This window comes from Syngnathus floridae, chromosome 18 (assembly GCF_059516105.1).
Source record: "Syngnathus floridae isolate MCC-2025c chromosome 18, RoL_Sflo_1.0, whole genome shotgun sequence".
In the NCBI taxonomy this organism is placed as follows: domain Eukaryota; kingdom Metazoa; phylum Chordata; class Actinopteri; order Syngnathiformes; family Syngnathidae; genus Syngnathus; species Syngnathus floridae.
Genome location: NC_142430.1, coordinates 4,987,335 through 5,008,631, shown reverse-complemented (window position 1 = coordinate 5,008,631; position 21,297 = coordinate 4,987,335). Strand labels below are relative to the sequence as shown.

General features: G+C 45.7%; 1 protein-coding gene and 3 long non-coding RNA genes across 6 annotated transcripts; 3 read left to right on the top strand and 1 right to left on the bottom strand.

Moving 5' to 3' along the window:
• Positions 1 to 4,351: 4,351 nt before the first annotated feature.
• On the top strand, positions 4,352 to 13,984 carry polr3a (polymerase (RNA) III (DNA directed) polypeptide A). Its single transcript, XM_088360566.1, has 31 exons — positions 4,352 to 4,560; positions 5,034 to 5,169; positions 5,257 to 5,394; positions 5,632 to 5,803; positions 5,887 to 6,041; positions 6,135 to 6,374; positions 6,496 to 6,658; positions 6,798 to 6,934; positions 7,009 to 7,112; positions 7,183 to 7,324; positions 7,395 to 7,535; positions 7,612 to 7,681; positions 7,842 to 7,969; positions 8,103 to 8,241; positions 8,543 to 8,707; positions 8,795 to 8,967; positions 9,081 to 9,192; positions 9,413 to 9,531; positions 9,609 to 9,746; positions 9,819 to 9,989; positions 10,294 to 10,407; positions 11,060 to 11,146; positions 11,222 to 11,304; positions 11,374 to 11,544; positions 11,649 to 11,742; positions 11,813 to 11,905; positions 12,376 to 12,540; positions 12,690 to 12,854; positions 12,981 to 13,112; positions 13,259 to 13,391; positions 13,731 to 13,984. The coding sequence occupies exons 1-31, from the start codon at positions 4,517 to 4,519 to the stop codon at positions 13,877 to 13,879; spliced, it is 4,173 nt and encodes a 1,390-aa protein (XP_088216692.1). The 5' UTR covers positions 4,352 to 4,516; the 3' UTR covers positions 13,880 to 13,984.
• A 486-nt stretch (positions 13,985 to 14,470) lies between these two features.
• Positions 14,471 to 16,863, top strand: LOC148382411 (uncharacterized). 2 transcript variants are annotated; one of them, XR_015853873.1, is made up of 5 exons: positions 14,471 to 14,575; positions 14,848 to 14,985; positions 15,359 to 15,455; positions 15,536 to 16,381; positions 16,446 to 16,863. It is a non-coding gene; the product is annotated as an uncharacterized LOC148382411 (long non-coding RNA). The 2 variants fall into 2 exon arrangements; XR_015853872.1 differs by lacking the exon at positions 14,471 to 14,575 and having other exon boundaries at positions 14,582 to 14,985.
• On the bottom strand, positions 16,586 to 21,108 carry LOC148382409 (uncharacterized). 2 transcript variants are annotated; one of them, XR_015853875.1, is made up of 4 exons: positions 20,773 to 21,108; positions 20,619 to 20,702; positions 19,729 to 19,822; positions 18,946 to 19,646 (listed from the first exon to the last, which is right to left on the bottom strand). It is a non-coding gene; the product is annotated as an uncharacterized LOC148382409 (long non-coding RNA). The 2 variants fall into 2 exon arrangements; XR_015853874.1 differs by lacking the exons at positions 18,946 to 19,646; positions 19,729 to 19,822 and adding an exon at positions 16,586 to 18,751 and having other exon boundaries at positions 20,773 to 21,100.
• Positions 18,224 to 19,826, top strand: LOC148382410 (uncharacterized). The gene is made up of 3 exons (XR_015853880.1): positions 18,224 to 18,306; positions 18,427 to 18,583; positions 18,675 to 19,826. It is a non-coding gene; the product is annotated as an uncharacterized LOC148382410 (long non-coding RNA).
• Positions 21,109 to 21,297: the final 189 nt, after the last annotated feature.

Here is a 21,297-nt window from a genome sequence, read left to right as displayed (position 1 = left end):
AGAGAGGGGGGGGGGGGGACAGGGGAGGCTTGTGTCCGCCCCAGTGTAACTCATTCTGTAGGATCAAATACATGGCTGAAATAGTTTAAGGCGATTGGAAGGTCTTTTTAAACATGTCCGTCTACTTCCTGTCAAGACTATGCAGTACGGAAACACAATAGAGTCTTTGCTGTTGCCGTGCGACTGGCTATAAACATGCAAGTGGCATCTACACTCTTGTTGGGTCATTAACATGCCGACAGTGGATTGTACAAAACAGTGAGGATGTTTCATAGGAAACATGGAAAATATACCCAAACCTGTTGTGAACTTGCAAAAGTCACATTATAACATTTTATGTTCATGAGAGTTAAAATAGGCAAAAGTTGGTATTCAAGCTTTTTTTTTTTTTTTTTTTTTTTTTAATCGCAAAGCATCACAATAGAGTATTTGTCGGACTTCTTTGGACGTCCTGTCATGCTGGGTTTGCCTACCTAATTTCTTATTAAATAGTAAAACAGGAAGTTTTGCAGAGTTTAAATGAAATTGGGGCAATGTTAAAGATACAAAACAAAAGATTCAATTCTGAACCAAGTGCCGTATCACAAGTCCAGCTGTGCAGACTTTGCCCCGCACACACCGACAAAATTTTCTTTGTGCGGAGAGGACGTTGGCCTCCAGCAACTATGAAAGGTGCACTGAGGCGACAACGGCAGCCAGTGGAACGCCGCAGCAGGTGATTGAAAGCGGTGAGGAACAAAAAAGTCGTGCAAGATTTAGGAAGGCGAAAATTCTCATCCAAGTGCAGCCGGTCGCCGCGCAACCGCTGGCGCTAACTCAACAAGCGCAAACTGCAGTAGCGGTCTCTATGAGAACATCAATTCTCAGAGTTACAGTCACACTGGACGACAAATAAGACATGGTTATATTCTTTTAACTAAAGGGTGATGATTACTGTGTTTCCATGTAATCTTATTCTGCGACAATGCGCTTAGCTCGGTGAAAATTAATCCAGCTAGCCACAGTCGCCAAGTATCCTCTGACGTCTTCGATTAATCGTTCAGAAAAGATTTGTCGATTCGAGGGAATGTGTTTAAATGTCTACCCTTAATCCCGCTCACTGTCCAGCGGGATGCTTTCTAAAAGGCTGCAACCGGAGCTCTGCGAGCTACGTGCGACACGTAAACCCGACACAAACAGCTGCTCTCGATGCATTCCCGCTCGCCTTGCGCTCAATCTCTGTGTGCGCGCGCCGCCAAAGGCCAAAGTGCGCGCTGGAAGGTGTCGGATGCGCCGGCAGGCACGCGAGACACGCCCCGCTGCCATTTAGCCGCTTCTGATCGCACACTCAAATAGACACGTTTGAGCGCCGTGTCGGCGAAATTCCTTCGTCCCAAACAAAAGCGAGAGGGGCGGGAGATTCAGATGCGCCACTTCTGCGTGAGGCGGAGGAGAGGCATTTAAAACCAAGGCCTTTTTGTTTCTCCAGGCATTTTCCAACCCCTGCACCCAAACCTCCCCCACCGAGCATGCCGGCCGCCCCGCACAAGTGCTCAAATTGTCCTCTTGCTTCCCAAATTTGGGACCCCGAGTAGAACGAGGCTTTTGTCAAAGTGTGACCCGGCTGTGTCTGTGGTCTGTTTGCCGGATGAAGCGGGCTCTTCATTAGTGCAGTGCATCACCCCACCCTAACCTCATCTCTTCAGTCTACAGCTCTATTAGCACATCTGCCTCACAATTTTGAAGCACTATGGTTGACTATCTTCTGTGGAGTTTGCACATTCTCTACAAAAACAAGCGTGTTGATAAATTGTCCATAGTTGTGAATGTAAGTGGGAATGGTTATGTGCCTTGAGACTGACTATGAGAACAAGCACCATTGTAAATGAAGGAGTGTAATCTCTCCGCCATGCATTCATTGTGTCAGGTGCACGAGCCACGTGAGAGGTCCTTGTGTATGTGTGCGATTGTGTGTGAGAGACGGCCGGCAGCAGCTGGGAATGCCCGTCGACCTCAAAGCGACTCTGCCAAGGTCGGCGAGGAAATTTAAAACTCGAAAATGGCGCGATCCTAGCGGCCGCCGCCAAAACGGCTGAAATCCCTGCTGTGATCCGAGCGTGATGTCATCAACTTCCGGGAAAGCCCTGCGGTAAAATGTCAGGAAACGTGACATATCGTAGCCGCCATCGCTCTGGGAAAAAAATTTGTCCGTCATCTGTCCAGCTGCGCTTGATTTGGTGGGCGACCACCCAAAGACCCGCGGGTCACGTGGCTGATCCTAGTCCGACTTGGAAGCACCCTGCCTCTTTGGCATCAAGCTGCCCACCACGGGCGTGCCTCGGCTGCCCCAAGAGCATGTCAACTCAACAGCCAAAACATTCGCTAGTCTTGCAAGAACAACCAAGCCACAGCGTGTCAGTCAATGTATAAACCATTCAAAATGTTTGATTTTCTTCATGCATCCCTGCAAACTAGCATGGTCACACCTCAAGGATAAAAATAAGAAACAGCAGAGTTTCACATACTGGACCCGCTTCAGTCGGTGTCACCAAGAGGGGAAGCGCTTGTAATTACCAGTCATTTTATAGCTAATACATCATGTCAGACACATTTTTTACGACCTCATTTATTGCGTCGCTTCAGGCGACTTGCCGCCATCTTTGCATTTATTGTCCCGCCAGTGCCACAAAACCCGCCTCTGTGTGATCGTCCGCCTCACATTCTCCCACCCGCGGCACGTAGGCGGGAGTGGAATGGATCGTTTGTGTGATGTCAGCGCTGCGGACGGGACGCCAGTCGGGAGGGGCCGCTGAGAGGGCGTTGGGAGAAAATCCACCGAGGAAGTCATACAAGGACGGAAAGCAAAGAGTCGAGTTCAGTTGCTTGGTGTGTCACTAAAAGTTTTTTTTTTTGCGATTTCAGTCACAAGCGATTCATTTTAAGTTTGTGACACATCTTGGGTCAACATGATGGCCACACCAAGTATGGGCCTGCAGTTCAAAGTTCAAGATCTCCCATTGGGAGGATTGTGTGAAAGTGGTGTTAGCATTAGCATTACGCAAATGCCATTGCTCTTTTCGCTCGCTCACTCTCGCCAACACCCGAAGTATCCCAAGCACGTCGGGTCGGATCGGCTCGCACTTTATAAATACCACCCTCAACCTCCCTTTAAACATGTCTGACATTCATTGCGTGCATGCGCATGTCTGTGTGTGTTTATGTGTGAACGTGCATGGCTGTGTTCGACCCAACTAACCTTAACTCAAACTTAGCCATAACCCATTTCACCCTTAATGGTTAATGTTAACTTTGCAAATGCCAAACCCCAAACGCTCTCATCCTGATTGCTAGCTCTTAAACCTAAAACCCTAGAACCTATCCCAGCTGTCTTTGGGCAAGAGACAGGGGTAGACCCAGGACATGTCTCCAGCCTACAATTGATCATTCATATTGTTGACAATTTAGAGCCTTCAATCAGCCTAATAAGCATGTTAGGCAGTTATGAATATGAATCGTATGTGCAATTTATGTTGGACAAAAAGGGAAAAGGCGTTCCTGTTCGGTGTGTCATTTTGGAACAATGTTGAATAGTATTTGCTGATGGGCGAGGTTCCAAGTGACCATGTCGTGACCGTTTCCACCCAACGTGAGGTCACGGAGTCCTGACACGACACATCCAGTCAGGCGGCGCTTCCTGCCGTCAGTGGACGAGTACCCTCTTCCTTCCTGTGAAAGGCCAATGAATGAACACTTTCATGTGGGGGCACATATCGTCAGAAGCTCCAAAAGTGTGAGGGCTAATGGCTTTGACTGATTTGCATTATTCGTTATTATGCATATAAGGAACATTTCTATGAAAATTTTTAATTGAATTTTGATAGATCACTTACCATTTGGGGTGGCAAAATATTTGGTAAGCATCTGCCACCCCCTGCCACCCTGTAAAACCGCCTATGGTAAGCAGTATACTCAGCTTGCCTGATTAATAGGTGCTGGTACTGGAGGTAGGTTTTACTTCATGGTCCTGGGATGCCCCCTTGTGTCCTGTCTGTGTTTTACCAATACTTTTAGGTTAAAAAAAAGAAGCTGTTTTAGATGTTTGTCCTATTATATTACATGTTTTGTACAAATTAAACATTTTGTGTGGAGTTCTTAACCATGACATACTATCAATACTGTATTGTTGTTTTATGTTACAATCTACAAAGTAGTAATTTTCATATCCTTAGTCCCTCCATGTCTTAAATTCCTAGATCCACACACTGTACACATTAATTATTTGAAAATAACGTAAATCATTGAAATAAAGAGTAAGAGTCGATACTAGCGGTTTGGCATCGATTTGATATCGACACACATATGTTATTTGGATCGACTTGTCAGCCCTACCGGCCACCGTACAATGTCAGCGTGTGTTTGTTTGCTAGGCTAGTCCACAGCATGCGGTTATGAAGTTATATTTCCGCTATTTTTGTTGGCTGGAATGAAAACATAAAACTTTTCTCTACATTGGTGTAGAAAGCAAAGCACTACCAAGATGCCGAAGGAACAGTTCAGAGAGACGGACGTGGCCAAGAAAATGTGAGTCGCTCGCTAGCTTGAGTTAGCTGGCTTAATCTAACGTCATGACAGTTTACGAACTTGTATTACTTTTTTGTTGTTTCTGTTTTCTTTTGTGCCATTCAACCACGTGGAAGTAGTGCATAACCTTTCACATTGGAGTCGCGATAGTGGACATGACACTGATTGGGTCGAAAGTATATTTACATTCACCAAAAGACTGATTCCAACTATCATTTTCTTGAGACAAATATTAAATGATATTATCAAAGCCCGTGGAAATGCATCCATCTCTCGCCAACAACTTATTTTATTTATTCAAAGTTTCAAACTTTTCTACCCCCCAGGAGACATTTGTAGTTATTTCCTCCAGGTTGTTCTGTTTTTTTTCCAATGACAACAAAGAGAATAAATCTCAGAAGCAGAAAAAAAAATTATTGTGCGTTGTTCTCCCTCAAATTTACCAATTTCTTTTGTTTTTCTCAATTCAACAGAAGCCACATTTGCTTTGGAGTGCAATCACCTGATCAAATGCGTCAGCAGGCCCACATTCAGGTGGTCAGCAAGAATCTGTACAGCCAGGACACAAAACATTCGCCGCTGCCTTATGGAGTTTTGGATCACCGCATGGTATATAGATATGCTGTACTTAAGCAAGTCATTTGAAACACATTATTGGTTATGTGTTGATTTGTTTTCATATTTCTTGTCACACAGGGGACCAGCGAGAAAGACCGGCCCTGTTTAACATGTGGGAAAAATTTGGCCGATTGCGTGGGACACTACGGCTACCTGGATCTGGAGCTTCCGTGTTTTCACGTCGGCTACTTCAAAGCTACCATAGGAATCTTACAGGCTAGTGCACTTTGTCGGGAATTGGTAATAGTGATGATTTGTAATATATTTTGGAGAAAAAACTCTCTTGCAATGGTGACTTGGTAGCAGAGTCAAATAAAAGCAAATTCTCCACCTCCAACCTCTGTTTTTCAATCCAAAATCCAATAACAAAAATAGTGGCAAAAGTAAGACAAAATGTAAAAATATAAAAGAATGAAACCCATCAAAATGTAAACTGTGTTCATTTTCCTCCAGATGGTTTGCAAGACGTGCTCGAGCATCTTGCTGAGCAAAGAGGACAAGCTGCAGTTCATGGACATGGTGAAACGACCCAATTTGGCCTACTTGCAGAAGCGAGGGCTGAAGAAGAAGATCTCCGACAAATGCCGCAAAAAAAGCGTGTGTCCCAATTGTTCGGCGTTCAATGGTGACAAATCACGCCGCAAAATTATCCGTCAGACTTGGAGCTGTCACACTTATACAGTCTTTACATCTGTCTCGTTTGCTCAGGCACGGTGAAGAAGTGCGGCCTGCTGAAGATCATCCACGAGAAGTACAAAACCACCAAGAAGGTCGTGGAGCCCTTCGTGTCTGAGTTCCTGCAGTCCTTTGATGAGGCCATCGAGCACAACAAACTCATGGAGCCTCTTTTGGCACGGGCGCAGGTGACCCAAAAAAACATGCATCGATTTGTTTTTGGCATTTTGAATTGGCAAAAGAAAAAGAGAGTGAAGTGTGTACGACCGTCTGGTGTTTAGGAAAACCTCAACCCTGTGGTGGTGCTGAACATCTTCAAGCGCATTCCCATCGAGGACGTGCCGCTGCTGCTGATGAATCCCGAGGCAGGCACGCCGGCCGACCTCATCCTCACCCGCCTGCTGGTGCCCCCGCTCTGCATCCGGCCTTCTGTGGTCAGCGATCTCAAGTCAGGCACCAACGAGGACGACCTCACCATGAAGCTCACTGAGATCATCTTTCTCAATGACGTCATCAGAAAGGTTTCAATTTTTTTATTATTTTTTTTTACCTTCACTGTTTCGCTTCACAAATAGGGTCTGAGCCCTGCTGCAAAAATGAAAAATCTTCCACTTACTGTGACTTTTGACTCTTGTGGTCCAGCATCGCATGACGGGCGCCAAGACGCAGATGATTATGGAGGACTGGGACTTCCTGCAGCTGCAGTGCGCGCTCTACATCAACAGCGAGTTATCGGGCATCCCGCTTAACATGGCGCCCAGGAAGTGGACCAGAGGCCTGGTGCAGAGACTCAAGGGCAAGCAAGGTATGCCGCCGCCTTCTCGGGAAGCTTTTTTTTTTTTTAGGTTGGTGGGCATCCATTACAGGCTGCATTTTGTAGACAGACAGAAATGAAAATACTTGTTCTGCGAAATGTTCTTTAAGGAAATGCTGTGATGTTGCAGGTCGTTTCCGAGGCAACCTGTCGGGCAAAAGGGTAGACTTTTCCGCCCGTACCGTCATTTCTCCCGACCCCAACCTGAGAATCGATGAAGTGGGCGTACCCGTGCATGTGGCCAAAATCCTGACCTATCCGGAGAAGGTAAGCACCGCCGCATCCCCTGACGATGCCTTTGGCTCATCTTGTTTGTTGACCGAATTATGGTGTTCCGGAAGGTGAACAAAGCCAACTTGGAGCTCATGAGGAAACTGGTCCGCAACGGCCCGGATGTTCACCCCGGGGCCAACTTTATCCAAGATCGACGCAACAAAATGAAAAGGTGACGCGACGGGTCAGCGCTCAGTCGTCGCGTGGATTTTTCTCCACTGAAACGCTTTACTTCCGGGTAGGTTCTTGAAATACGGCAACCGGGAGAAGATTGCGCAGGAGCTGCGCTTCGGCGACGTGGTGGAGAGGCACATGATCGACGGAGACATCGTCCTTTTCAATCGGCAGCCCTCGCTGCACAAGCTCAGCATCATGGCTCACATTGTAAGCTTGCTTCATCCTTCCTCCCAGACGTTTCCCATGTGCGGCCCTCACCATATTTCCAATCTGGCAGGCCCGAGTCAAGCCACACAGGACGTTTCGCTTCAACGAATGCGTCTGCACGCCGTACAATGCTGATTTTGACGGCGACGAAATGAACCTGCACCTGCCTCAGACCGAGGAGGCCAAAGCTGAGGCTCTCATCCTCATGGGGGTACATGGCAGCGATCACGCTGGCGGAATTCTTTGCCCCGTTGTCTTCTATTCCGACTTTTTTTTTTCTCCCCCAGACAAAAGCTAATCTTGTCACACCGAGAAATGGGGAGCCGCTGATTGCTGCTATTCAGGACTTCCTGACAGGTAACGACGGGCTCTGGCTAATGACCGTTTAAACCCTCGCATATTGTTACTTCACATGATTTGAAGTACAGCTACGTACATAATGTGCTTTAAAATCAAGTCAGGTCTTTTTGACGTTGTGAGAGAAGGGTTAAGTAACATGCTTGTTTGTTCCTCCTAGCGGGCTATCTTCTGACACTGAAGGACACCTTCTTTGACCGATCCAAAGCGTGTCAGATCGCGGCGTCCATCCTCGTCGGCCAGGACGAAAAACTCAAGATCACGTTGCCTCGTCCGTCCATAATGAAGGTATGGATTGCACTCCAAAGCACTTCTCTATCTCACTTGCTATTTATGAAGTGACAAGAACATATTTGGTGCGACAACGCTGTGCATTTTTTTGCTTTGTTGTTCAGATGTGTGTAATTTTTGTGTCCTCCAGCCCATGGCTCTGTGGACGGGTAAGCAGATATTCAGCCTCATCCTGAGGCCGAACAAAGACTGTCCCGTCAAGGCCAACCTGCGCACCAAGGGCAAGCAGTACTGCGGCAAAGGCGAGGACCTGTGCCACAACGACTCCTGTAAGCAACCAAAAGTTTGCCGACACAGCGTATAGTGAACCCTGCTGTTTGTCACACAGGTCGGGACTGAAACCTCCCGCGAGTAATAAACGCCAACTCAAAAATAATTGCAATTGCCACAAGATGGCGGCAAAGCACTTTTTGCCAGCTATGGGTTGATGAAAATGAAGCTCCTCTACTCACTTTAAAGCTCCTTTGCACAAAGATGCCACAAGACATGATCATGAGTTGTAATAAGCAGGGATTTACTGTTTGCATTTTCTGTTTTGGATCTGAACCTTCCCCTTCCAATTGTTTCCAGTCGTGGTCATCCACAACAGCGAACTGATGTGTGGCAGTATGGACAAGAGCACCTTGGGCTCGGGCTCCAAGAACAACATCTTCTACATCCTGCTGAGAGACTGGGGAGAGCTGGAGGCGGCAAACGCCATGTCTCGCCTGGCACGACTCGCCCCTGCCTATCTTTGTACGTCATCACCTCTTTCCCAGGGCTTCAAGAAATTTTCGCTTGATATTCAGGATGTCGTTGTTGTTTTTTTTAAACTACTCGCAGCTAACCGAGGCTTTTCCATCGGTATCGGGGACGTGACGCCCGGCCAGGGTTTACTGAAGGCCAAGCAGGACCTGCTAGATGATGGCTATCACAAATGTGATGAGTACATCGAAGCCCTGAAGACGGGCAAGTTGCAGCAACAGCCAGGCTGCACAGCTGAGGAGACGTTGGAGGTTTGCATTTGAACTTAGCGTTGGCTTCACTTGTGCCACATGATTTCAATTGTCTGCTTGGAGATTGGTTGCACATGGTGTGATTCATTTATTTTTCTTCCTTCGGTCGACAGGCGCTTATCTTGAGAGAGCTGTCAGTCATCAGAGACCGTGCTGGCAGTGCCTGCCTCAGGGAGCTGGACAAGAGCAACAGTCCTCTGACCATGGCTCTTTGTGGCTCCAAAGGCAAGTCTTTGTTCATCTTAACAGCTCTATCTTGACTTACAAGTGCCCCACTTGGGAGGCAGTCTACATCCGGCCTCCATCAGTCCACATGGTTACCTCGCAATCAAAGTGCCATTGTTTTTCTTTTTTTGTGCGCAGTTGTGCAATGAACAAATGAAACTACCTTGACTTGTTTCCATGCACACTTGAGACAATTCCGCCTTCCTTGTTGTGCACACAGGATCTTTTATTAACATCTCTCAGATGATTGCCTGCGTGGGCCAGCAGGCCATAAGTGGATCTCGAGTACCTGATGGGTTTGAAAATCGCTCCCTGCCTCACTTTGAAAAGCACTCGAAAGTAGGGGCCCAGATATCCAAACTGCTTAATGTGTGTCCTTTTTGTCTTTTCTGAAAAAAGCTTTTTCATTTCCACAGTTGCCCGCTGCAAAAGGCTTTGTGGCCAACAGCTTTTACTCCGGTCTGACACCCACCGAGTTCTTCTTCCACACAATGGCCGGCCGTGAGGGCCTGGTGGACACGGCTGTGAAAACCGCAGAGACTGGCTACATGCAGGTAAGTTAGAAGGGAGTCCCAAAAAAAAAAAACCCTCACCAGAATGACCTTTTTTTTTTTTTTTTTTGACAGCGGCGTTTGGTGAAGTCCCTGGAGGATTTGTGCTCCCAGTACGACCATACGGTGCGAAGCTCCACTGGCGATATCATCCAATTCATCTACGGCGGTGACGGGCTGGACCCCACCTACATGGAGGGCAAGGACGAACCGCTGGAGTTCAAGAGGGACCTAGACAACATCCGGGTAAATATGGATGTACACACACTCTTTACACCTCGTTTTGTCTGGTTTCTGATGTGAGCTGTTGCACCACAACCGCCTGTGTCTGTGCCAAAGACATTTGGCTAAACACATAAGTAATAAAAAAAGAATATGTAACGTATTGTGGACTTAAATGAATTCATAGCTCCACCAATCTGCACCACTCTAACGCCAGCCGGGTAACTGTTCACCTTCTACCAAGTAGTCAATGGCTGCCTTTTTTCACCCATGTAGTCCAATGAAGATAACTGTCTCTCCTCTACCCTTCCCTTTTCCGTCCCCACAGGCTGTCCACACGTGTTCGGACGAGCCCACCCTCAGCCAGGGCGAGCTGGTTCTGGCGGCAGATGCTATCATTAAGAAAGCCGACTTTATGTGCTGCAGAGACAGCTTCTTGGAGGTATACACGCCGAAGCCCATCTGTGTTCTGAGATCTGTCCAATTGCCAATTGTCATCTCTTTTTCATTATTATTATCATTATTCCTTAAAAGTCCCAAAAGGTGAAGCCTAGTGAATCCATAAAGTGTTCTGATCAACTTTAAAGAAATCAGACGATGATTTTTTTTTGTGATGGAGAAGGCGTCCTACTCTGGATTCACGATGTGGATGAGTGTGTGTATGGTAATTGCTGTTGAACTTTTTGTATAGGCGCTAACTGAGACAGGCTCAGAGAAGTACCTGCAGGTATCGTGGCCGAGACCTGAATGGAGTGTCATTGTTCTAATTTTTGAAACCTAAAAGCCTTATTTGTCGAAGCAGTAATTCTCAGTCTACCATGTAAAGTACACCTGGCATGGATGTCTCTTTTGGAGTTCAATACATTTGCTTTGAACCTAGAACTGTGTATTTGAAACATTCCTTCCGATACAATGTGACTTTTTTTGTACGTAACATTTGCGGCTAACAGTAGCGCATACTCTTTGTTGCTAGCCTGAAATGCGCAACGCATGGCCTGCCCAGCTGCTTGGTTGTGCTGTGTCCTAAGCACAGCATGCGATGCACATGGCTTTGCAGCTGACTCCTCTCACCGCTTGTTCTTGGTCGTCTGCAGGCAGTCAAGGTATTCATCAAGGGCGTCTCAGAGCGGATCAAGAAGACAAGAGACAAGTACGGCATCAACGACAACGGCACCAGCGAGGTAGGTGGATGCCGAATATGAGCATTGAGATCTCCATGTGCTCAAATCTTTTTCACCTTCTTAACTTGCCTGCAGCCGGAGGTCCTCTATCAACTGGACCGCATTACACCTACACAGCTAAAGAAATTTTTGGAAACCTGCAGGAACAAATACATGAGGTTGGATTGCTGGCTGACACATTTCGGTTGCCTCAAGGCTGCCTTCCAATTATGACCGCTGTCCCGCAGAGCGCAGATGGAACCGGGCTCGGCTGTGGGGGCCCTGTGTGCCCAAAGCATTGGAGAGCCCGGAACGCAGATGACCCTGAAGACCTTCCACTTTGCCGGTGTGGCGTCCATGAACATCACTCTTGGCGTCCCTCGCATCAAGGAGATCATCAACGCCTCGAAGAACATCAGGTCAGACGTTGAAAGGCTTTAAGACGAGTGAAAAGTGGCTGGATTTTGAATACAACTCTCATCTCAAGTATTTCTTCTTTGTGATTTCGATGCTCCCCGCTCAGCACGCCAATCATCACCGCGCATTTGGACACGGAGAACGATGCCGACTTTGCCCGGCTGGTGAAAGGGAGGATTGAAAAAACGCTCCTGGGCGAGGTATTCCGCAACTTACTCTGATTCTGGAGTGAAGAGAAGAAATGGGATGGCACTTGTTTTTCTTTTGCAGATTTCGGAATACATCGAAGAGGTTTTCCTACCAGATGACTGTTTCATCTTGGTCAAATTGTCCCTAGAGCGAATAAGGCTGCTTCGATTGGAGGTACAACACATCGCACTGTACTTCTAACTTATCTTTCAAATTGTAAACAAACCTGCCTGTCATTGAGCGAATGAGGAAAGCGCCAAATTTGGCTTCAATTATGATTTTTAGACTTTTCCTCAAGCGCTGTCATGTGAAGGGGTAACGACATGTCAGTGGAGCAGCAGTGAGGTCTCCTGCTTGCAAAGGAGACATGACATTGGCTAACATTTCATTCAAGAGATGGTGTAAGCTCAGATAGATGTAGTAGTTAATGAATTGACTTTTGACAACATTCAAGTTCCTCTCTGTAACTTCATGAAAGATAACGAAACAAAGACTTTTTGGGAATATAAGTATCTGTAATGAGCTAGCCACTCACCTTTCTGCCACCTGGACTTAGTTTGGTGCTTCTTGTGTTCGAACATTCTGAAAAGGTCCGTTGTTTTCACGCTCAGTCACGGTCATGACGGTCTGGTCGGCCTTCCTAGGTGAACGCCGAGACTGTGCGTTACTCCATCTGCACGTCGAAGCTGCGCGTGAAGCCGGGAGACATTGCCGTGCACGGCGAGGCTGTGGTGTGCGTGTCGCCACGGGAAAACAACAAAAGCTCCATGTACTATGTCATGCAGTCGCTTAAGGCCGAGCTTCCCAAGGTGAGAATGCACGCGAGTCGTGAACGTGAAAGTTTTTTTTTTTTTTCTCATTGTATTACGCAGTGCAGCAGCTTGTGGACCATTCTTATCAACAATCATGAAAAGCTGCCTTCTCTGCCAAAACACAATCTCATTTCTTGGCCAAAAAGGTGGTGGTTCAAGGTATACCCGAGGTGGCCCGTGCTGTCATTCACATTGACGAGCAGAGCGGCAAGCACAAGTACAAGTTGCTGGTGGAGGGTGACAATCTACGAGCTGTCATGGCAACCCACGGCGTGAATGGAAGCAGGACCACCTCCAACAACATCTACGAGGTGCCAATGAAAAGACCATCAATGGAAAAAAAAACTTTTACTTGTGCTTTTTGTCTGCTTTCTATGTGACCCGGGTGTCCGATGACAGGCTCCTGACCCCGATGTCACTGTGGTGCTTTGACATAGGTGGAGAAGACGTTGGGAATTGAGGCGGCCAGGGCAACAATCATCAACGAGATCCAGTACACAATGGTCAACCACGGGATGAGTATCGACCGGCGCCACGTCATGCTTCTTGCCGACCTCATGTCCTACAAGGTGTCGTCTCTTGTTTGTGTATCAGGCCAGACAAATTTAGACCATCAAAATTAGAAATTGAATTGGGACATTTTTTTGGGGGGGGGGGGTGTAGTCCAATATTAGATTGAGTAACATAATTATACTTTGTGACTTTAAAAAAATAGGGGGAGATACTTGGAATCACCAGGTTCGGCTTGGCCAAAATGAAGGAGAGCGTTCTCATGCTGGCATCCTTTGAGAAAACGGCTGACCATCTTTTTGACGCTGCCTACTTTGGCCAGAAGGACTCTGTCTGCGGTAGGCCCACGCTTCTGGGATTTCTTCTTTCTCATGTTGTGTGAAAAAGCTGAGAGAATTTTGCTTCTACAACCTTTCACTTCCTACACCATTCTCATTTGGATGTAAATTGCCTCAATTTCAAGGTGAAAGGTTACAGTTTCAGTATTACTTTGATATCCAATCCGTTGTGGTGGTGTGACTGGCGAAAGATGAGATCTGTGTCCCAATATTTATGCACCTAACAAGTTGTTGCGTCAAAATCAAAAATGCCTCCTTCACTGTCACCCAAGTAGCTTCAAAATGTGGCCTTTGTCAACTTGTCACCGACCGACCAAATGGTGTTCATCCTGTTTGCAGGTGTGTCCGAATGCATCATCACGGGTAGTCCCATGAACATCGGCACGGGCCTATTTAAACTGCTGCTCAAGGCGGACAGGGACCCCTCCCCGCCGAAAAGGCCCCTGCTGTTTGACAACCCCGACTATCACCTACCTCTCTTCTCGTAACAGGAAGCCAATGAGGACAGTCTTTAAGTTCCTGCTTATTTCACGTGTCTTCAGACTTGTTTTTGTAATTTGATTATCTAGAAGATATTACATCATGAACAGTGATCATGTGTACTGTTTGCTTTTTTATTTGATGATTCCCTCAATGCTGGTGCAGTAAAATAATGCATTATGTATTTTGTTTATTCATAGTGAGAGAAGGAAGTTTGTTGGTGACTAAAAGGATCTGTAGTGATTTTAAGGGCTTTTTGGGGATGATAGTTATGAGAAAACAGCCCACCCACTTTTGGAGCTCACTACACCTCCAGAGTCTGGCACAGAAGCATTGTAATGCGTATTATTCTCCTGGTTGGATTTGGCATGCATACATGTGTTTAGATATACACATAGATAAATAAATATATATTTTTAAAAACATGTTAAACAAAAAAAGCATGGACTGTAATAGTCCTATTTATAAAGTTGAGTCCAACTCTATTTACAGTAAAATCAATGACCATGACCAGGAAGCGAGCAGGCTGTAAATTTATAGGAAGGTGACCAGGAGATGGCGACAGCGGGGCACCTGAAGTCGATGTGTTCTGCAATGATTGCAAGGTTGCCAAAGCAGTCACCTAGCGGCGCTAGCGTGCAAAGCGCCGTTGGACAAGCAGGAGAAGAAGGTTTTGATTGGCGGACGTGACGTCAGGCTCTCAGGTGAATTGAAGACCGGTGTGCACGGAAGGAGTTATTAAATACTATATATTATATAATTTTTTTAAAAAAAAATTTGACTCACCCACGTGGTGTCTTTTACTGCAAATGTTTGTTTGACAAATCGTCCGCGTTTCTTGGTTCTGTTGAATATTGACCGGTGTTTTATTCGACGTTTTCATGCAAACCTTTGAATGTGCTTTTTGCCAAGCAGATTGTTTCGAATTCTTATCAAAACCAAATATTCGTCCACTTTCGGTATTTGTCTACTCCAGGTGATGTGACAAACGCATACCTAAAAAACGTTTGCAAACATTTTTTACTACCGGTTTCCGCCCGTACGCGCCCTCTTGACAGCTGAGCTCCACTCCGCCTATTTTGGACTGCAAACTTGGACCGTCTTTGGACTTGAGGTAGGTTGCGTTTGGATAAGAAAATGTCGCGTCTTTTGCACTTGCGTCGCTAATCTAAACTGCCGATGAGTAATTTTGAGGCTCTTTGTTAGATGTTAATTGGCTTTATTCTGTCATAACGGCGAAGCTCCTGCTGCAGGTACGATGCTGCAAGTATACAGCGGATAAGAAAATCTCCCGGCTTGTGCACTTGCATTGCCAGGAGTGATTTTGAACAAATTTTATCTGGCCATAATGGCGTTGTTCGTGTTGTAAATACAATGCTGCAGCTACATGCAACGCTCGCCCCCTGAAACTGCCAGTTTAATTCGTGTCTGTTTAACACCAATATGTACGCAATTTCTGTTGACATTGGCTTTTTATTTTTATGTAGCCATTAAATGACTACTGCAGCTTTCTTATATAAAAAGTGAGCAGGAAGATCTCGAGGAGGTTTCAGTGAGGATAGAGATAATGCACTTCAAAATGAGGTGAGTTCATCTATGGTTGTCAGATTCTCATGGAGATTGAAGTTACCAACACACAACTAATGGTGATGCGTGATTTGCAGGCTGGAAGAGGAGCCGAATGGCGTGAGGAAAGGACCAATTCCACACCCAGTCAAGAATCAAGCAGCACGCAAAAGTTGACGTGTAGGATCATATGACCAGGAGAGGGCAGTGTGGAGCTCTGTGACGCGCTTTGGTTATGGGTGCAGCACGCAAAAGTTGACGTGTGGGGATCATGTGACCAGGAGGGGGCAGTGTGGAGCTCTGGGACGCGCTTTGGTTATGGGTGCACTACGGAAAGGTTGCAGGAGTGGACAGTGTTTGAGGGTCTGATGGTTGGACTTGCTTAAGAGGTGCACTGTAGTTGTGGTTTGTCTGGATCCAGAGTAGCGTTGTCTTGTGCTAGGATTGCCATTGATGGCTCATTTGGGGGAGGACGTGGTCACGTGGATGGACAAACAAAACTTTGACGTGGAGCCAAATGTCCAGTTTTGCGATATGACTTGTTGACTATTGTAACATTTTGTCCTTTTCTAACCTACCACTGTCATACTTGCATTCTTTGTTCTCCCCTCGGTGTAGGGTGCCGTTGGAGCCAGCCGGTCCACGAGGTGCCGGAAACACAAAAACTTTGACATGGAGCCAAATGTCCAATTTTGCAATGACTTGTAACATTTTGTATCTTTTTCTAACCTACCACTGTTGAACTCGCGTCCTTTGTTCTCCCCTTGGTGTAGGGCGGGGTTGGAGCGAGTCGGTCCACGATGAGTCGAGGGTGCTCAGACCATAATAATGCGAGTAGCGCACAACTCATTGCATGTTCTGCCTTTTGCAGGCTGGACGCAAAACGGGGGATGCACGGCCCGACCCGGCGAAGGTAACCAAGAATAGCTAGCCGCTGTGATCAAGTAAGCAAGTGACCTCCAACTTGGGGTGCTCTTTGAGTTTCTGACATTGTTTCTGTTTCTGCAGATGGCGTCCGGGACGCGACACGATCTGATCAGAAGTGGACGGACCGCTGTGGCATCACTCTGAAGTATCCTGCAGCCGGCCGGGTTCTGAGGGAGACCCGCTTCCCTGGAGGCGTCGACCTGCGCAGCTTCAACGCATGAAATTGAGTTTTTTTTTTCCTTTTTTTAATTCACACCAGTAGTGTCCAAACGTCTGAGGGCCTCATACTGAAACAAATTTAGAATTCTATGACACAAATTCATTAAACACTTTTTGTTTAAGTGAGATTTTGTTTAGTGTTAATATTTTGTGCTACTGCTACAAAACGGTGTTCATTTTTAAGGTCTTTCATGTCGTGTCTTGATAAATCTGACACAGCAAAAATGAGGATAAACTTCTGTATGTCTGCTTCTGAGAATGAAATTTTGAACAGATTTGACTTGTATACAGCGTATCTTAATACTTTATGACGCCGGTAATGTCTTATTTTGGCACTCGCCTAGTGGCCCGTGTCCAATGGCCTTTTGTGGCAAATAGCCCCAAGGCTGCCGTTTGGACACCGATGGTGACGTGTGTGTAGGGCTGCATGTGTATTGGAGAAGTGCCATATGGTGGTATATTTTATTGACATGCACTTTAAGAAACGAAAGATCTATTTTTCATGTGGCAAATGAAACAAGCTGTTTTCTTGCCTAACTGTAAATATTTTAAAAGATGACAAGTCATTGATGCAAGTTAACATCTAACTGATAACATTCAATTCAAATAGTATATTATAGTTCATAGGTTATTTCATCCCAAGTTTTTGCACGACTTTGCACAAGGCAATAGTCTGGCCCAACACTGCCATATCACTGATTTTCCAATATGTTGTGCAGCCTTGATTGAGTGCCAACGCGCAGCGACGGCAAGCAATGGCGCAGCGACTGCGCAAGCGAGACTTTTGCTTGTGTTTTGCAAGGTGGAAGAGAAGCTGCACAAAACGAAGAGCCGGCGGACGGAGGCCATGAGACCCGGGATTGGCGAGTGGGGTGCAAAGGAAGTAATCACCCCAAAAAAAGCAGTCGCCATGTGATGAAGAGGAGCCTGATGCATGGCTGGCCAGAGGTGCCATTGCAATCAAATATGCAAGGATAGTGTACACACTTTTTTAATCTCTGTTAGAAAAATGTATATATGTTATCATGCGTTCTCTAATCAATGCTTACTGCAATATGACTGCAATATATGCTTGCTGTTTGGCTTTGCTGTTTTTTATGTTGTGCTACAGAAAAGAAAGGTTACAACTGGGTCACGAGAGAGGTGACGTAGCTACCAGCTTCTAACTCTGCAAAAAGAAAACGTCTACCGAGACAATTCGTAGAAACATGCCTGACCACAGTTTTACACTCTCAGATGGAGCGGCAAGAAAATGTCAAGTTTCCTGTTTCTATCATAGAGACAAAGAGAGATGCTGAGTCTTGGGTCTTGAACTGTAGCAAAAGGCGACAGTTATATCCATCCATCCATCAATGGCAGCACCTTTGTGTTTAACTTAACTTTAACTTAGCTTTGTGTTTAACTTAACAGGCCCAAATTTTACACAAATTAAATGTGAGTAAATTATGATACATGTATCATCATTTCACTAAACAATACATCCATTCCTTTTTGTGGCATTTTTGTTTGGATGTGTTCTGCTCTAGGGCAGTGCTTCTCAACTATTTTCTGATACCCCCCCCTCCCGGGAGAGGAAAATATTTCACGCCCCGCATGCTGGTCAAACAAGTCGGATAAGGTTTCAGATTATAAAAGAACGTTCTTGATAAAGCAAGGATCAATGGGTGCCGGTCTTCTGAAGAATTGGAAAGCTTATATTCTTCACTAGGATGGCAAAACCAGGGTAAGTCCGGATGTGTGCGCGTTGCTTGCCAAATTTGATAAAAGCTGCATTACATTCAAAAATAATTTCCCAATATTGTGGCCAGTGAATTCATATTGTCTCATTTTCCCTTTGGCACAGTAAGGTTTTGGAAAGGGATCTGTTTCGCTTACAATACCAAAATGCGCTCAGGGGACCGCGCCGGGCAGCCTACCTGTGTTTTAAAGCATTAAGTGTCGAGTGTATTGATTCTCCTAAATCTGGATATTTTTGCAGTGACTGTGATGTGCATGCAAAGGTGAGTTTGGAGAAAGATGCTAAAAAGCCTCCTCGGAGGAAACTTTTCAAATCTTGAATAGAGTCTACTCACTGTTTTATGTCTTATGAAGATGCGATTTCTGGAGAACCTGAAAACCTTGGATTGTGGACTCAGCTACACGGTCACTTGTTAATTGTCCTGGTCACCCTGTGCAAATATTAAGATACGCTGTTTACAAGTCAAATCATCTGTTCAAAATTTCACTCAGACGCGGACATACAGTAGTAGTTTATCCTCATTTTTGCTGTGTGAAGGTCAGGTTTATCAAGACACCACATGAATGACCTTCAAAATGAACACACCATTTTGTAGCAGTAGCACAAAATATTAAGCGCAAAATGTTGTGATTGATTAGAGTGTTTAATGAAGTTGTGTCCATAAGGGCCTGGCTCGCTCCAACGCCGCCCTACACCGAGCGGAGAACACAGAACGCAAGTACGACAGTGGTAGGTTAGAAAAAGACAAAATGTTACAAGTCATATTGCAAAACTGGACATTCGGGACCGGCTTGCTCCAACGCCGCCCTACGAGGGGAGAACAAAGAACGCAAGTACGACAGTGGTAGGTTAGAAAAAGACAAAATGTTGCAATAGTCAACAAGTCATACCGCAAAATTGGAAATTCGGCTCCACGTCAAAGTTTTGTTTGTCCATCCACGTGACCACGTCCTCCCCCAAATGCGCCATCAATGGCAATCCTAGCACAAGACAACGCTACTCTGGATCCAGACAAACCACAACCACAGTGCACCTCTTAAGCAAGTCCAACCATCAGACCCCCAAACGCTGTCCACTCCTGCAACCTTTCCGTAGTGCACCCATAACCAAAGTGCGTCCCAGAGCTCCACACTGCCCCCTCCTGGTCACATGATCCCCACACGTCAACTTTTGCGTGCTGCACCCATAACCAAAGCGCGTCCTAGAGCTCCACACTGCCCCCTCCTGGTCACATGATCCCCTCACGTCAACTTTTGCGTGCTGCTTGATTCTTGACTGCGTGTGGAATTGGTCCTTTCCTCATGCCATTTGGCTTCTCTTCCAGCCTGCAAATCACGCATCACCATTAGTTGTGTGTGTTGGTAACTTCAATCTCCATGAGAATGTGACAGCCATAGATGAACTCACTTCATTTTGAAGTGCATTATCTCTATCCTCACTGAAACCTCGAAATCTTCCTGCTCACTTTTTGTATAAGAAAGCTGCAGTAGTCATTTTATGGCTACAAAAAAAAAATAAAATAATAAAAAGCCAATGTCAACAGAAATTGCGTACATATTCGTGTTAAAACAGACACTTATTAAACTGGCAGTTTCAGGGGGTGAGTGTTGCATGTAGCTGCAGCTTTGTATTTACAACACGAACAACGCCATTATGGCCAAATAAAATTTATTCAAAATCACTCCTGGCAATGGAAGTGGACAAGCCGGGAGATTTTCTTATCCGCTGTATACTTTGCAGCATCCTACCTGCAGCACGAGCTGCGCCATTATGACAGAATAAAGCCAATTAACATCTAACAAAGAGCCTCAAAATTACTCATCGGCAGTTTAGATTAGCGACGCAAGTGCAAATGACGCGACATTTTCTTATCCAAACGCAACCTAACTCAAGTCCAAAGACGGTCCAAGTTTGCAGTCCAAAATAGGCGGAGTGGAGCTCAGCTGTCAAAAGAGGGCGCGTACGGGCGGAAACCGGAAGTAAACATTTTTTGCAAACGTTTTTTTCGGTATGAGTTTGTCACAACCTGGAGTAGACAAATACCGAGAGTGGACGAATATTTGGTTTTGATAAGAATTCGCAAAAATCTGTTAGGCAAAAAGCACATTCAAAAGTTTGCATGAAAACGTCGAATAAAACACCGGTCAATATTCAACAGAACCAAGAAACGCGACAATTTGTCAAACAAACATTTGCAGTAAAAACCACCACGTGGGTAAGAAAAAAAAAAGAGCTGGCCAGCGTTAAAAACAAAAACAAAACATTCGAAATAATGGCAGAAAAACCAAAGAGCCCACCTTGCTACCTGCAGCAAATCAAAGTGAACTGTGACGTTACTGTGCTTTGCTCAAACGCCGTAGCGGTCCTAAAGTGTGAAAATCCTGCAACAAACAAAAAGGCATCGTGAGAAACGGCAGCAAACGACAAACATTCGCTCGTGTGCAGACCTACCTGCGAAATGGCCACGCGAAAGGACGCCATTTTGCTTCACCTGTATTTAATGACTCCTTCCGTGCACACCGGTCTTCAATTCACTTGAGAGCCTGACGTCACGTCCGCCAATCAAAACCTTCTTCTCCTGCTTGTCCAACGGCGCTTTGCACGCTAGCGCCAGCAGGTGACCTGTTAGGTAGCTGCTTCGGTTAACCCTGGAAATTAAAGTAATGGGCAACCTTGGGATTCCCGGAGGTTGTCACAGACAGTGATAGACAGTGACACCATCTTACCACTAGGTGGCAATCTTTTTCCACTAACTTGCTTGAAGTGCGCTCTTGGCGGATAAAGGTTGCATTTAATACATGCTGAATGCAGGAAGTTCAACCAAAAATTCTGAAGATGCCTTCATACAAAAGAAAAAAAAAACATCTTCCCCCAGGATTTATTTAAATGAATTCCATACAGCCATGATTGAAAATTTAAACATTAGATTTAAGGGTAGTTTTGTAAAAATGGTAGTCTGCCTAAAATTTGACAATT

What these genes read in the sequence shown, in the direction of transcription:
- polr3a (XM_088360566.1), top strand. Translation starts at nt 4,517, where the DNA reads ATGCCGAAGGAACAGTTCAGAGAGACGGACGTGGCCAAGAAAAT. An exon ending in AGGCTCTCATCCTCATGGGG is followed by an intron (nt 7,536 to 7,611) that starts GTACATGGCAGC and finishes TTTCTCCCCCAG; the next exon opens with ACAAAAGCTAATCTTGTCAC. An exon ending in CCAGAAGGACTCTGTCTGCG is followed by an intron (nt 13,392 to 13,730) that starts GTAGGCCCACGC and finishes TCCTGTTTGCAG; the next exon opens with GTGTGTCCGAATGCATCATC.